At 43.5% G+C, this 17,348-nt stretch overlaps 1 protein-coding gene across 1 annotated transcript in view; it reads right to left on the reverse strand.

Moving 5' to 3' along the window:
* TRPC5 (transient receptor potential cation channel subfamily C member 5) overlaps positions 1 to 17,348 on the reverse strand; it is a 321,668-nt gene that overhangs the window by 167,781 nt on the left and 136,539 nt on the right. Inside the window, exon 2 of the mRNA XM_055393456.2 lies at positions 5,634 to 6,032. Coding sequence (XP_055249431.1) covers positions 5,634 to 6,011 — 378 coding nt within the window. The 5' untranslated portion in view covers positions 6,012 to 6,032. The remainder of the gene's footprint in view (positions 1 to 5,633; positions 6,033 to 17,348) is intronic.

A 17,348-nucleotide genomic window follows, 5' to 3' on the forward strand; every position in this document is an offset into this window, starting at 1 on the left:
TTAGGGTGTTTGGGATTTAACATGTACACACTGCTTATATTTAAAATGGATAACCAACAAGGACCTACTGTATAGCACAGGAAAGTCTGCACAATGTTATGCAGCAGCCTGGATGGGAGGGGAGTTTGGGGGAGAAAGGATACATGTATATGTACAGCCAAGTCCCTTTGCTGTTCACCTGAAACTATCACAACATTGTTTACTAATCAACTATACCCCAATACAAACTAAAATGTATAAAAATGCTGATTCCAGGCCCAAACCCCCAAGATTCTGATTCTGTAGTTATGCAACAGGACTTAGGCATCTTCATTTTGACAAGTTTTCCATAAGCACAAAGCTTGATCTTTGAGCCAGTTTTGACCATAGACCGATTCAAGGCTCCTCTTGGGACTGGAACTGGATTTGCTTCCTCTGCTGATGATGCTCCCCTGTCTGTTTCAAGATTCAGTGGGTAAAGGGAGCAGGTTTGATGGACAAGAAATAGGTTGTATTAAACCTTCTGTAGTCTAAACATTTTTGAGAGACTGCAGAGAATAATGAGAATTATTTCAGAGTGTTCACCCCCAAGGAATCGCAAGTCCCCCAGGTGGCCAACATCTATCCCTAAGGGAATAGGCTGTAGTGGTTAGGGAGTGGATGCTGCCAAGAGGGTTGGTGTTCTAGAGTGGCAAGAAGACCAAAGAATCACACACACACACACACACACACACACACACACAGAGTCTTCTACTTATTGTCTGCTTCAGGAGATTCTATCTGATAGAGCATTACCATTTTAACTTTAAGATTTGGTCCCTATTAAAGATGCAGGTGTCCATGTGAGTGCCAATATTTGAAGCCAGTATCAGCCACTTACGCCCAGCCTCTGGTCTTTATTTGAGAGCAGTTTTTGATAGGCTAGAAGAGCATGATGGTCTGGGGCCAGGGTCGAGCAAAGGGGGTCTGGTTGCCAGCCTGAAGGCAAACTTCTTTGTCAGTAAATCCATAGAGGGCACTAGTTTATCCAGCCAAGACTGATGGAGTTCAGCTGTTCCAAGTCCTTTAGTGAGCCAGGGGAGGGTCACTGCGAAAAGGGTCAGGTGTTTGGATTCTCTGAGGCCCGTTAGGAGTCTTGTGTTTGCTCACATCCCTGACTGCTCCCAGGTAAACAAATCTTGTTTCTATCTCCCAGAAAGGCAGAGCTCCAGCACTGTGGCAGCCTGTTGTTATAGTTACTGATATATGACTTATCACAGCAATTGTCAGAGCAATGGAAGAAAATGCAATTCAGCACCAGCTGCTCGTAGGGGTTGTGCGAGAAGAGAAAGGGAAGAGAAAGCTGCTCAAGAGACCTGGTGAGGGAGCTGATGGCTTTGTGGATTGATATATATGGTATGATATTCAAGTGTGGACAAAGGAGGTCTTATATTCTCAGTGAGTCTGGAAGAACCTTGGTGAAAAACAGCCTGTCCCAAATAGCTTCACCCAGGTTTCATATCCCTGACATTCCACCAGCAGTGCTTCATTCCTGTGAGTTCAGTCAGTTCAGTTCAGTTCAATTCAGTTGCTCAGTCGTATCCGACTCTTTGCGACCCCATGAATCACAGCACGCCAGGCCTCCCTGTCCATCACCAACTCCCAGAGTTCACTCAAACTCGTGTCCATTGAGTTGGTGATGCCATCCAGCCATCTCATTCTCTGTCGTCCCCTTCTCCTTCTGCCCCCAATCCTTCCCAGCATCAGAGTCTTTTCCAGTGAGTCAACTCTTTGCATGAGGTGGCCAAAGTATTGGAGTTTCAGCTTTAGCATCAGTCCTTCCAATGAACACCCAGGACTGATCTCCTTTAGGATGGGCAGATTGGACCTCCTTGCAGTCCAAGGGACTCTCAAGAGTCTTCTCCAACACCACAGTTCAAAAGCACCAATTCTTCGATGCTCAGCTTTCTTCACAGTCCAACTCTCACATCCATACATGACCACTGGAAAAACCATAGCCTTGACTAGACAGACCTTCTAAGCACTGCTTTTATGAAGGGGAAGATCATGCCTTAAATTGTATTGGGTTGGCCAAAAAGTTTGTCTGTTCAACGAATACATTGTTCAGTCCATTTCTTGAAAAGGAAAATATGTCTTTTATTTTAACTTAAAACTAATGAACTTTTTGGCCAACCCAATACTTTAGAATGAGTTTGCCAGGTGCCTTTCTTCCTCAGGGTTTCTAGAGCAATGGGGACAGATGGGAAAAGTGAAAGTGTTAATCTCTCAGTCATGTCTGACTCTCTGTGACCCTATGGACTGTAGCCCACCAGGCTCCTCTGTCCATGGAACACTTCAGGCAAGAATACTGGAGTGGGTTGCCATTCCCTTCTCCAGGGGATCTTCTCAATCCAAGGATCAAACCCAGGTCTCCTGCATTGGCAGGTGGATTCTTTACCATTTGAGCCACCAGGGCAAGAGGGAGCCCATCAAGTAAGGATTTGGCCTACTTTCCAAACTCAGGAATAGGGCTGCTATTGGTAGTGCCCTCTTTGGAAACTCTTCTGTGCTCTTCACTCTTTCAAAACAGTTATGATGCTAAATGGGATTGAATATGAAAGTCCAGGATGTCTTGTTCAAGCAGCTAGCTATGTGCTTTTCCAAGAGATACACATAAGCCCTTCTTGCTCATCAGCAAGTATTTATCTGCCACCCATTATATACTAGGCACTGGGTCAGGTGCGGATGGCAGATACATGAAAACAGTGTGGCATTAGATTATGCCTCCCATTTAAGAAACCATCTAATTACAAAGTCTAATAAGGCTAGCTTGTTTCCACAAGTAAGGCTGACCTTACATATTTATTATGTGCTTGGTGTCATAGTACATGTGCTTGAAGTAAGGCTGACCTTACAAATGTACTACGTGCTTGGTGTCAAGTGAAAGGTAGAGTCAGTGGTTACATCATCTCATAGGTGGGCAAGATCATCATGGAGGGGAGTAGCTGGGTAAGCCTTAGTTCAGATTAGCACATTAAATCACTCAGACACTTAGCAGGGCTCTAGAGAAAAGGGGCCCAGAACAAATCAGTTGTGATGGGGATGGTGATGTGGACTGGGAGTGGTCTGCTTTGCTCTATATCCAAATCCTATAGACCTGTCCTTTCCAGAGAGGTCATTCATCCTCCACTGATGTGTGTGTGTGTGTTAGTCACTTAGTCATAATCAACTCTTTGTGACCCCATGGACTCCTCTGTCCATAGGATTCTCAAGGAAAGAATACTGGAGTGGATTGCCATTTCCTTCTCCATCTCCACTGATGTACCCTGTCTCAAAACTCCTGTGCTGGGAGTTCTCAGACTTAACTCAGCCAGCCAAGGGGAGCAGTATAGCCTAGTGCTTAAGAGGGTGGGCTTGGGGGCCGGGCAGCCTGGGTTTGAATGCTGGCTCTGACATTTATACCATCCTGTGGCTCAGTTGGTCTCATCAGTATCATGGGGACAATCAGAATAGTGCTTGCCTCCCAGAGTAGCTGGGAGGATTAAATGGTGTGAGATGCTTAGCACAGTGCAGTTGCATGCGATTCATTCATAAAATAAATATTTATTGAGTGCTTTTGACATTGCAGGCACTCTCCCAGTGCTGGGATATAGCAGTGGAGAAGAGAGATAAGGCCCCCTCTCTCTTGGCACCATATTAAATGTTGATTCAGGCCCTTTACCCAAGGAACTTTTAATCTAGTATCTTGTTTTCTGCTCTGTCAATTCCAATTCCTGGTCTGCGAGTTATCAGTTAGCTTATTTTCATTCCTTTTTGTTTAACTAGGCAAGTATTAAAGCTATGAATTCCCTTTAAACTCAGCTTTGGTCATGTCCCGTAAGATTTGATGTTGAGAGTTTTCATTATCAGTATTTTTCAAGCACTTTGCAAGTTGGGTTTCGGTTTGTGCTGTTTGCACTTTTTAGTGTATTGTGGTATCCCATGGTGATGACTCTTCATTTTCTTTGTTCCTACTACATGCCTCTATGTACATATGTGCTCAATCATGTCCAGCTCTTTGCAACCCCATGGGCTGTAGCCCGCCAGGCTCCTCTGTCCATGGGATTATCCAGGCAAGAATACTGGAATGGGTTGCCATTTCCTCTTCCAGGGGATCTTCCCAACCCAGCGATTGAACCCCAGTCTTCTGCACTGGCAGATGGGTTCTTTACTACTGTGCCACCTGGGAAGCCCACTACATACCCCGACTATGCTCTGGAAGAAGAGACAGTGGAGACCTTCCTGACTTGTGGGGTTTAGAAGGGCCTAGAGGGAAGCAAGACTAGAAAAGATCATTAATTAAGGGTACTGAGTGCTAGGCGTTATGGGTTGGCGTCTCTTCTAGTGAAGAGCCGTTGGAGTCACTGAAAGGATGAAAAGGAATGAGAGGATTGTTATGTTATTTGGGGAAGAAAAAGCCATGTCATTGCTGAGGACAGTTTGAGAGAAAGAAAGAGAGTAGAAGCAAGGAGTCCAGATAGAAGCTTTCATGCTAGTCTAGTATAGCGATTCTCAAACATGAGCGGCATCACAGTCCCCTGGAGGGCTTGCTGGGCCCCATCCCCAGAGTGTCTGATACAGTCTGATCCAGATCCAGTCTGATCTGGAGGCTTTCATATTTGCGTTTTCTAACAAGTTCCCCTGGTGATGCTAATGCTGATGGTCCAGGAAGCACACTTGGGGAATTACTCATCTAGGAGAGGGATGATGAGAACCTGAGGCAGAGTGGTGGGAGATGGGTTAGAAAGGAAAAAAAGCACAGAAAAGATATTGGGAAGGAAGAGCCCACAGGGCTTGGGGATTGAACATGAAGACAAGGGAGAGGAAGGACTCAAAGGTAACTCCAGAGTATTAAACTTTGGTTCCTCGGAAGATAGGAGAATCGCAGAGGCAAAACTCCAAACATCTAGGGGTGGAATGTAGTCACAAGTGAAACTGAGAGATATGTGTAAGTTTCTGGATCCATCTGCATCCGCACCACAGCACTCAAGTTTAAAGGCCTCCTGTCCTTCAGGAAAGAGCAGGTGAGGAGAAAACTCAGGTCTGTGTTTCATCTCTCCTTCTCTCAAATGTAACCTTTGAGTAGAGGAAGGAAATGAAGATATAGAGCAGGAAGTGGGGAGCATAGAAAGAGTTAGAATGATCTGGAAATGGAGAGCACTATTTTAGGTTGTGTAGATGCTCAGTTGCTCAGTCGTGTCCTACTCTTTGTGATTCCAAGGACTGTAGCCCACCAGGCTCCTTTGTCCATGGGATTTCCCAGGCATGAATACCGGAGTGGGTTGCCATTTCCTCCTCCAGGGGCTCTTCCCTACCCAGGGATCGAACCCATGTATCTTGCATCTCCTGCACTGGCAGGCAGATTCTTTACCACTATGCCACCTGGGAAGCCTGAGTATTGAATATATGTCAGCAAATTCTAATAAGGAAAAAGCAAATGAGTAAAACTCAGTATGGGCTATGCAGGGTAGCTCTATGATCCCATGTGAGATCACTGGTGCTATTTTGGAGAGGAGAGGGTCGCCATTATAGGGCTTCTCAACTCCAGCCTACCTAACTTTCCTTAGTTTCATGGCTTCTGACCCTGTGATGCTGTGTTGTCCCTGGTTATTTCCCAGGCTGTAGGGAATTCTTACCTGCCTCTCTCCACTGGGCCGCCTGTAGCTGAGCAGAAGCTCCACAGCACCCACCACTTCCTTGCGGATGGCGTAGAGCAGTGCGTCGCCGACATACACGCTGTGTTTCAGCAGGAGCTCCATGATCTCCAAGTTCTCATTCTCAATGGCAATGAACAGGGCGCTCCGGCCCAGTGGGTCCATGCAGTTGATGTTGACATTGTAGTAGATCTCAGCCTCCTGGAGGGCCTGCTTCACAGTGGCATAGTCCCCCTTCTCCACAGCATTGAGGAAGGCCTTCTCCTCAGCAGAGAGCTCTGTCTCTGCCCTCACAATCTGCAGGGGGATGCGGTCTCTGTATGGTGAGTAGTTGACCTTTTTGTAGTACAGTTGGGCCATGGTTCATAGCAATTTTGAAACCTAAATGAGGAGATAGAGGGAGATCAAAAATATTGTTAGATACCTGCAGCTCTCAAGTGGTCAGTTATGGAGGCAGCCTTGCTAGGGACTTGAAAAATCCATAGCTGTTTTAAAGCTACAATCTTTCTCTTCTTGCAAAGAAGTATATAGAAGTAAGAGCCCGGGCTTTTGGGTCAGAAAGACCTGTGTTCAATCTCTGGCTTTACCAGGTCTGTGACCTTAGAGAAGTTACTCAAGCTCACTGTGCTTCAGTTTCTTCTTATTAAGGTTGTTTGTGTAAGTCACTCAGTTGTGTCCAACTCTTTACGACCCCATGGACTGTAGCCTTGGATTTCCCAGGCAAGAATACTGGAGTGGGCTGCCATGCCCTCCTCCAGGGGATCTTCCTGACCCAGGGATTGAACTGGGTCTTCTGCATTGCAGGCAGACTCTTTACTGTCTGAGACACTAGGGAAGCCCTGTTAAGCTTATCAATATTAATAACATTAACAGCACCAGGCCCCATGCTAAAGACTAATAAAGCTATTGTGAGAGTTAAATGAGATAATGACTGATCACAGTAACTGGTAAAGAGTAAACCTCCTTAGACATGGCACAAGTTAGTTTTTTCCTTCCCTTCTGCTGTCTGGAAATACTCATGATAATACTTCTGATTGCTCATGCAAAGTTGGACCTCATTTTTGGCTACTTTTCTTTGGACCGTAGGCCTCTGCTAATTTGTAGGATTACATTTGCAGCTGCCCTGGATGCAGATCCTGGATTGAAATCCTGTTGGAGTGCTAACTAAAGCCTTCTTCTGATTGCTGCTCACTGGGGAAGGGGGTACTGACTCCAACAGACTAGAGTCATGTACTGCCTCTAGCCCCCCTTGATGTTTTTCCTCCACCATCTAAACCAAGCAGCTGACATATCTGAGAATCTATCTGATTCAATTCTGAGAAGTGACTGGTCTGTTTTACATGCACTACATCTAAAGCCAGATTGTAATAGAAGTGATTTCAAAGCAAAACCTATTAATGCGTTCCTACGATATGTTTAACTTTCTCTGGGAGACCAAGAATAAAAGATAGTCTTTGCCTTTAATTGCATAGAATGAATCACAATATAGAGCTCTGCCTTATAGTTTACAGATTGAATTCATGCACATTTCTCATTGACTCCTTGTACTAGCCCTATGAGATGGGAATGCTTATCCACCCCAGGGCAGATGAGGCTCAGACCCATGAGGTGATTGACTCCCCTTTCCCTACCATGCCTGGGACCTCCAGGACTCTCTGGAGGCTGAGGTTGGATGAACTTATTTAAGTGTCTTTCATTACTGAACTGTTTTGCCAGCAAAAAGAAATGGAAATGTGATAAAGGACCTCTTGTCTCATCTTCTGGATGTAAGAGATGATGAAGACATGTGGCTTCCACAAACATTTGCCTTCCTCTTCCAGGTAATTACGTCTCTGCTTTGGCAGAGTGAGTGGCATATATTATACCAAGTGGTATTTGCAATTCATGCGCTTGTGATCTTCTGGGAAGTTAGTGTTTGAAGGTTAGTGTTGCCTCTTGCCCTGAACAGGCCCAGATGACAAATTTCTCTCTGTGTCCAAATCTCAGGAGAGCAGACTGCTGCTTGGCTGTCTTGAGAAGCACTGATATTTTCTTGTGCTACTTTCAAGTAACTCAGCAATGAATAAAGGAAAGTGGCATTTAGAGGAAGCATTTGTCACTAAACAGCAAATTACTTTAATAATACTAATTGTAGAACGCCTCCCTGCCTCTCTGTCTCCATTATAAAGAAAAAGGGAGGAGAAAGAAGAGACAGTGAGAGCTCCTGAAGAGAGACTCAATAGCCCAATTCAGTTTACATTTTTAAATTAATCAACATGAACACAGTGGAAGCCTTCAGCATGCCTAGCACTAGGCACTTTTGGAACAGAAGAAAGTAAAATGTCCCTGCCTTCATCATCTCCCACTTGGACCATTCCACACTCTTAAAATGAGTCATCCTGACTCCATTCTCTCCCCTTCCAGATTGTTTTCCATACCACCTTCAAGTTATCCTGTGAAACACAAAGCTGATCCTATTTCACTCTCCTTGGTTAGTATCCCTCTGCTTTTGTGATGAAATCACCACTCCTTTCCGAGATCTACTTACTAGGTCTTGGCTTGTGTTTGTTTACCTCTCTAATGTCATTTGAAAGCACTCTCTCACCTTCATTCACTGTTCTTTAGCCCTGTAAAGCTTCTTTTGATTCTTTCAACATGCCAAATTTTCTCCTACCTCAAGACCTTCGATCATCTCCTGGAACACTCTCCTCCAACTCTTCATTTTGCAAGCCTCAACTAAATGTCACCTCTTCAGAGATGCCCTCATTAACCACTCTCTATAAAGTAGTTCCTTCATATTCTTCTCTCCATTGTAGCCATAGCCTTTTCTCTTCTTTCTTGACATTAATCAAAATTTCTAGTAACACAGATATATGTCTTTGTCTTCCTGAGTAATCGTCTGTTCAGTCCAATCTGCTCTAAAGCTCAAGTGCAGAGGTTGCATCTGTCCTGTTTTTCTAGCATTCATCCAAGCCCAGTTCCTGGCATACCCTGGATGCGGGATATATGTGTGATGAATGAATGAATGAGTAAAACTTCCATGATATTCTCTCATCTCTCTCCTTCTCACCCCAAGTTCTAACCATACTGAGCCATGTTCTCTGAGTCTTTCATGACCGTGTGTTTGCACATGGCTCCATCCTACTTTCTCCATTTAACAAACTTGTCTCTACTTCAGCACCTTGCTCATAGGTCCCACCCTTCTCTGTGAAGCCTTCCCCCGATACTCTCAGAATCTCCCTCTGGGTTCCCCACTGGCACTCAGATGACATTTTTTCTGCATCACTCAACCACATCTTTGTCTTCCTGCTGTTTGTGTAGGGATACCTTGATTCCTGCCTTCCTAGCACTTACACAGGGTCTGGAACATGACGAGTGCTCAACAAATGGATGTTTAATGAACAAATACAATCTAGCTGAGGGGGTCAGCACAGTCACAAATGAGTACTAGATTTTGTGGTACTGATTTTATGCTTGGGGTTTTCAGAAAGGGCTCTGTGAGGCTAGAAGTCTCAGAGGTTTCATGGAGAAGATAGCTGTTATCCAGTCCTTGAAGAATTAATTTAGTGTGAAAATGTGAGGGGAGTTCAGGTGTCACAAGAACAAATGTGGTGGGCTTGATCATAGTCTAGTTGGGATAGTGTTGGGGGCATATTTTTAAGGCTATAATAGAATAAAGGGATTAGAGGTAAACTAAAATGATAAGGCAACAGCTCAAAACTTGTTTCACTATATTAAAAATGGTCTTAAACACTTGACATATATACACTACCATGTGTAAAATAGGTAGCTAGTGGGAAGCTGTTGTATAGCACAGGGAGCTCAGTCTGGTGCTCTGTCATGACCTAGAGGGGTGGGATGGGGGGTGGGAGGGTCCAAGAGGGAGGGGATATATGTGGACACATAGCTGATTCACTTCAGTGTACAGCAGAAGCAATACAACATTGTAAAGCAATTATACTAAAAAAAAGAAATCACACACACACACACTTGCTGCCCATTAGCCACTTAAGAGGCTGTGCTATGATGTGCTTAGTCCCTCAGTTGTGTTTGACTCTTTGCGATCCCATGGACTGTAGCCCACCAGGCTCCTCTGTCCATGGGGATTCTCTTAGCAAGAATACTAGAGTGGGGTGCCATGCCCTCCTCCAGGTGATCTTCCCAACCCAGGGACCAAACCCATGTCTCCTGCATTGCAGGCGGATTCTATCATCTGAGCCACCAGGGAAGCCCCTTAAGAGCCAGTCCAGGTTCGATGCATGATACAAGATGCTCAGGGCTGGTGCACTGGGATGACCCAGAGGGATGGGATGGGGAGGGAGGTGAGAGGGGGGTTGAAGATGGGGAACACGTGTATACCTGTGGCGGATTCATGTCAATGTATGGCAAAACCAATACAATATTGGAAGTAATTAGCCTCCAATTAAAATTAAAAATAAATAAATAATAAAATAAAATGTCAAAAAAAAGAGGCTACTATGGAAGAAAAGGCTAGATGTCTTTTCAGATGGTGTTGCTGGTGGTTCTGGGCTAAGTATTACTGCTACAGGAAGGTCTGTGTCCACGTTAGCAAGACACAGCTATAAGGGAAACTGAAGACAAATGTGTCCCAGAGAAAGGTGAGAACACAGTGAACTAACTCAATCGAAGCCCTGTTGAGTGCCAGGCACTATGCCAGGAGCCAGAGCGATAAATTATTCCACTTTGGGGATAATTCATATGTCCTGGGCACTGTGCCAGGTACTGGGGCAGCATTAATACTACTACTGCTTCTAGTAGTAATACTAATGAAAGCAACGAGAAGTACATTCAATGAACTCTCACTCTATGCCAGATGTGTGAGTTATAATAGTAAAGAGAGAGGACAGAACAATCACGGTCAATTTGCAACTTGAAGTAAGTATAATTGGATGATCTATAGTCAGTTCAGAGTCTACTGTTGCTTTTCATCTCTTGCATTTGAAATTAATCCAGTCTATTGCATTTCCAGTGAGCTGTGTTATGAGAGGCTTCGTGGTATTCCCCTGTAGAGAAAAAAATCCTCTCCTCCAGAGGTTGCCTGAGAAATACTATTAGAGAGTGATTCCTTGACTTTAAGGCATTCTATTCCTAAAAATTACCCCTGGAAGGGATAATAAATTACATGGCCAATAGCCAGTAACATTTTAAGGTGAATTCCTTGATTAAGAAAGTTGCTGTGCCTTGGGAGTAAAGAGATGTATGTTTAGAAGGACATGGAAGATGTGATGGAGGGGAAAGGAGAGACCTGGATGTCTCTTTTATGTATCCATGCCCACTTCTATACTACATAGGATATAAGATGGGTTCCCCATATAGTCTGAAAAATTGATGCTTTTAAATTGTAGTGCTGGAGAAGACTCTTGAGAGTCCCTTGAACAGCAAGGAGATTAAACCAGTCAATCCTAAAGGAAATCAACCCTGAGTATTCATTGGAAGGACTGAGGCTGAAGCTGAAGCGTCAATACTTTTGCCACCTGATGCGAACAGCTGACTCATTGGAAAAGACCCTGATACTGGGAAAGATTGAGGGCAAGAGGAGAAGGGGGTGGCAGAGGTTGAGATGGTTGGATGGCATCACTGACTCAATTGACATGAGTCTGAGCAGACTCCAGGAGATAGTGAAGGACAGAGGAACCTGGTGTGCTGCAGTTCATGGAGTCACAGAGTTGGACATGACTTAGCAACTGAACAACATGTTATGTGTCTACCTGTAAGCTTATAATATGTCTAATGACTTTCCTAGTTCCCTGCCCTCTGCCAGTCCCCAAAGCTGGTGCTATTTGACCCTCATTGACAGCTTTTAGCCTCATCCTCGCTCTAAGCTCTGAGATCAATTCTTTCTCCATATGCTTGCTGTTAGTCCTACTCTGCTATTATTCTGGGAATAAGTAACTAATGATGGAATTTCTGGCATCTCTTGAAGATGGATTATAGGGAAGGTTCCTTTCCATAACCCTTTACCTTTATAGTTATGCTTAGCAGATTGTACTCATCTGCCACTAACCTAAGCCAGGAAGTGAGGTTCATGTTCCCATTATTAGGCACTGGTCTTGAGGTGTATCCTTAACTGAATGAAATAAAACCAGCCAGTACCTCATCCTATTCTACAAGTGAACTCCCACTGTAGTCTCCCAAGCATGAAAGATTAAGAATGGTCAATCAGGCTGTCTCAGGGGGCTTATCATGTTCCCTCTTTCTGGTTCTGCTAGCCAGAGGAGTTTGTCTGGAATCTGTGACATCTGTGGGTTCAAATGATGCAGTTTAAAGAGCTAAATCAATGGGCTGGGCAGAAGGGCAGGACACAAAGTGGTCTCACCAAATCCCAGCCCAGATTATTGCCCAGCTCAGTCCTTTGTGAGGAGGAAAACTTTCCATCTCACTAAAATATAGTGCCTTTGGAGGGACATGGTATCTGTGTGTGGCTTGTACTCTGTGCCATGAGGATTGAGCTTGAATGGTGAAATCCTTGTGACCTCTTACCCTTTTCCTTATCTGTCTAGCTGTCCACCTCTTCAGAGTCTTTTAAGGAAAGTAGGTTTAATTTGATAAACTTATACAATCTCAAGGGTAAATGGTAGATAATAAATACATTCGATGAATATGTACCAGGCACTGTGATAAAAGCTGATTGTAACAGCTGAGTGGCTTAAAGCCATACCTCATCTAGAGAAAAATTGCATTTGAAGAGGAACCTTGAATGCCCAGTCCAATGAGTGACTAGAATGGAAATTTCATGTACATAGCCACAGAGGTGGGCTAGTCAGAGGAAGCTTGTGTGTGTGTACATGTGTATGTACATACATGTGTGTGTGTGCATGTTGATTTTGAGAGAATTTTGACTTCTGTAAGAGAACCGCTTAGAGAACTTCCTAATTGTAATGTAGTTACACTAATCTTTTCCAGAAAAGTCCAGGTATTATGCCTCCTACAAGGGACCTCAAAAGTCATCTAGAATAAGCCCCTGCTCAGTGAAAAAGACCCCCTGACAATATCCTTGTTAAGTGATCGTTCAGTTAATGAGCAACTCCACGGATGAAAACCTCACCCTTTTCTCACCTTTATGCTGAGTGATGACATTCAGCAAGGGCGTCTCTATGTCTATCCAAAATCACCTGCTTCCAGCTTCTATTCCATGGCCCCAGTTCTGCTCTCTAGAGCAGTATCAAGCAAATCTGACTTTTGTCCTGCATGACAATCCTTCATGTATTTGCTTTCTTTTCTCGTGTCTCTCTCTGCCCCAGGAGTCTCCCCTTCTCTAGAATTATGAGCATCCTATAGGAGGAAATGGCAACCCACTCCAGTGTTCTTGCCTGGAGAATCCCAGGGATGGGGCAGCCTGGTGAGCTGCTGTCTATGGGGTCGCACAGAGCCAGACACGACTGAAGCAACTTAGCAGCAGCAGCAGCAGTGGTCTGCTTCTAGTTATACTATACTTTGCTTTTCTTAAAGTATGCTGTTCAGAAGTGAACACATTCTCTAGAATGGTCAGGCCAGCACAGGTTACACCATGGCTATTTTTTCTTCATTTGTCATTCAGCAATCTTTGCTGGGGTCAAGACACCATAATGTCTTGTTTCAAAAGGTACTTTAGACTATCCTGCATAGTGGTATATTATGCTTTTCATTTGTACAAATCATACCAATCCAAAGTTTCATTGATTTATAAATAGTAATAAATTAACATTAAGCACTTATGTGCCAGATACTGTATATGCTAAATGCTTCACATTATTTAAATTATCCTTTACTTTCAGACAGTTATGATTAGCATCTCTCTCATCCCAGATAAGGAACTGAGGCACAGAGAGGTTAAGTAATTTGCTTAAGTTCACACACAGTGGCGGGAATGGGGTAAGAGTCAAGCTCTGACTCTAGAGTCTACATTTTGTACTACTTCAATTAAAGCAGATTCTTTTGTAAGCTCCATAATGCCTATAATAGTGCTAGGCATAGTGCTACAATTCAGTACTTGTTATGTACCTAGTATTTGTCACGGCCAGGACATTTGGCAGTAGGGAATACAAATATACATATATAAATGACATAGCTCTTGCCCTCCAACATTTCCAGGTCCAGAGAGAGAGAGAGAAAAATCAAAACAAGTTAAATGTACTACAGTCTGATATAGAGCCTAATATATAATAGGGACACAAAGGAGGAAGTGTTTAATACTACTTGGGGAGATAATTGAAAAGAAAGCAATATTTGAGCTATGTCTTATCACGATGGTGTGATCATTCACCTAGAAACAGACATCCTGGAGTGTGAAGCCAAGTGGGCCTTAGGAAGCATCACTATGAACAAAGCTAGTGTAGGTGATGGAATTCCAGTTAAGCTATTTCAAATCCTAAAAGATGATGCTGTGAAAGTGCTGCACTCAATATGTCAGCAAATACGGAAAACTCAACAGTGGCCACAGGACCGGAAATGGTCAGGTTTCACTCCAATACCAAAGAAAGGCAATGCCAAAGAATGCTCAAACTACTGCATAATTGCACTCATCTCACACGCTAGTAAAGTAATGCTCAGAATTCTCCAAGCCAGGCTTCAGCAATATGTGAACCGTGAACTTTCAGATGTTCAAGCTGGTTTTAGAAAAGGCAGAGGAACCAGAGGTAAAATTGCCAACATCTGCTGGATCATGGTAAAAGCAAGAGAGTTCCAGGAAAACATAAATTTCTGCTTTATTGACTATGCCAAAGCCTTTGACTGTGTGGATCACAATAAACTGTGGAAAATTCTGAAAGAGATGGGGATACCAGACCACCTGACCTGCCTCTTGAGAAACCTGTATGCAAGTCAGGAAGCAGCAGTTAGAACTGGACATGGAAGAACAGACTGGTTTCCTAATAGGAAAAGGCTGTATATTGTATATTGTCTTCCCGCTTATTTAACTTATATGCAGAGTACATAATGAGAAATGCTGGGCTGGACGAAGCACAAGCTGGAATCAAGATTGCCGGGAGAAATATCAATAACCTCAGATATGCAGATGACACCACCCTTATGGCAGAAACTGAAGAAGAACTGAAGAGCCTCTTGATGAAAGTGAAAGAGGAGAGTGCAAAAGTTGACTTAAAGCTCAATATTCAGAAAACTAAGATCATGGCATTTGGTCCTGTCACTTCATGGCAAATAAATGGGGAAACAAACGGTGGCTGACTTTATTTTTGGGGGCTCCAAAATCACTGCTGATGGTGATTGCAGCCATGAAATTAAAAGACGCTTACTCCTTGGAAGAAAAGTTATGACCAACCTAGATAGCATATTAAAAAGCAGAGACATTACTTTGTCAACAAAGATCCGTTTAGTCAAGGCTATGGTTTTTCCAGTAGTCATGTATGGATGTGAGAGTTGGACTGTGAAGAAAGCTGAGCACTGAAGAATTGATGCTTTTGAACTGTGGTGTTGGAAAAGCCTTTTGAGAGTCCCTTGGACTACAAGGAGATCCACCCAGTCCATCCTAAAGGAGATCAGTCCTGAGTATTCATTGGAAGGCCTGATGTTGAAGCTGAAACTCCAATACTTTGGCAACCGGATGGGAAGAACTGACACATTTGAAAAGACCCTGATGCTGGGAAAGATTGAAGGCAGGAGGAGAAGGGGACAACAGAGTATCAGGTGGCTGGATGGCATCAGTGACTCAATGTACATAAGTTTGAGTAAACTCCAGGATTTGGTGATGAACAGGGAGGCCTTGTGTGCTGCAGTTCATGGGTTTGCAAAGAGTTGGATACAACTGAGCAACTGAAATGAACTGAACTGAAGAGTTTGTTAGACAGCAATGTAGGGATGGTCATTCTAGATAAGGAACACAGCAGGTGCTTAGGTGTGGGTATATAAATCACAGTGGTATTTTAGAGAACATTAGCACTCTTCCTCAGAGAAGTCAATGGCAACCCACTCTAGTACTCTTGCCTGGAAAATCCCATGGATGGAGGAGCCTGGTGGGCTGCAGTCCATGGGGTCGCTAAGAGTTGGACACGACTGAGTGACTTCACTTTCACTTTTCACTTTCATGCATTGGAGAAGGAAATGGCAGCCCACTCCAGTGCTCTTGCCTGGAGAATCCCAGGGACGGGGGAGCCTGGTAGGCTGCCGTCTATGGGGTCGCACAGAGTCGGACACGACTGAAGCAACTTAGCCTAGCCTAGCATAGCATAGCATAGCACTCTTCCTATTCTTCAAAATTCTCAAGCATGTGACCACCTTGGGACCTTATCACATGTGGTTCACTGCCCATAATTCTATTCTACTAGATTACCAGTTTTCCTCTTATGATGTAGATTTCAGATCAAAAGACTGTTCTATACATCTGTGTCTCTTTTGCTCTCTCGTATACAGGGTTATCATTATCATCTTTCTAATTTCCATATATATGCGTTAGTATACTCTATTGGTGTTTTTCTTTCTGGCTTACTTCACTCTGTATAATAGGCTCCAGTTTCATCCACCTCATTAGAACTGATTTAAATGTATTCTTTTTAATGGCTGAGTAATACTCCATTGTGTGTATGTACCACAGCTTTCTTATCCATTCGTCTGCAGATGGACATCTAGGTTGCTTCTATGTCCTGGCTATTATAAACAGTGCTGCGATGAACATTGGAGTACATATGTCTCTTTCAAATGTCATCTCTTCAGTAAGCCTCCCAAAAACACATTTTCAATGGAGCAAGCTCCTTTGTGTCACCCTCTATCTCATTATCCAGACTTGCTTTTCTTGAAGAATTTATTACTACTTGAAATGCTTATATTTTTGTTTAGTATTGTAATACCTAGCTCCCCCAAAGAGATTGTAAACTCCATACTAGCAAAACATTATCTGTCAAGTTTACTACCCTATATCTACAACCTGGCACATAGTAGGCTCTCAATAGATATGTATTAAATTACTACATGAAATAGTGGTAGGGGTAGAGATGGGGGAATACGCTGTGAGTAGAGCTATGCTTTTTTCTTGTGTGTTTAACCACCTCCCCTGCATGCGGCCAAGTGCTTAAGCAAGAAGCCCCCCTTTTACCTCAAAGGAAGAGTCTTAATTAGTCTAAGGTAGCTCAGATGGTAAAGCGTCTGCCTACAACATGGGTAGACCTGGGTTCGATCCCTGGGTCAGGAAGATCTCCTGGAGAAGGAAATGGCAACCCACTCCAGTATTCTTGCCTGGAAAATCCCATGGATGGAGTAGCCTGGTAGGCTATAGTTCACAGGGTCACAAAGAGTTGGACATGACTGAACAACTTCACTTTCTTCTCAAATAAATATTGGTGATTCCATTTCTTTGACTGACCTAGATTTGAGCATTTGGTACAGTTCTGCCCAATGAGATGTGCTAGAGGGCTTCTGGGAAAAGTTTCTTTTTTCTTAAAAAGCGATGTAAAAATAAGAAATATTTCCCCTTTTTGCCTCTGAATGATGTCATTTGCATATGACACCAAACTTTGGTAGCCATTTTTGAGACTATGAAGAGAGCCAGCCTAAAAGACTCAGCTTCCATGCTGAGAATGACATAATTTGGGTCCTTTATGATGTCTCTGAGCCACTGAATTAATTAATCTGGAAGCTGCTCTACCTCTAGACTTCTAGTTGTGTGAGATGAAAACTCACTTTTTGTTAACCCACTTTTAGGCATGCTTTTGTTTTACAAGAAGCTGAAGACATCCTAAGTGATAGCATTTTGGGGAAAATCACCAAAAT

Source organism: Moschus berezovskii, chromosome X (genome assembly GCF_049115385.1).
Source record: "Moschus berezovskii isolate FMDL1 chromosome X, NW_MosBer_1.0, whole genome shotgun sequence".
Lineage (NCBI taxonomy): Eukaryota > Metazoa > Chordata > Mammalia > Artiodactyla > Moschidae > Moschus > Moschus berezovskii.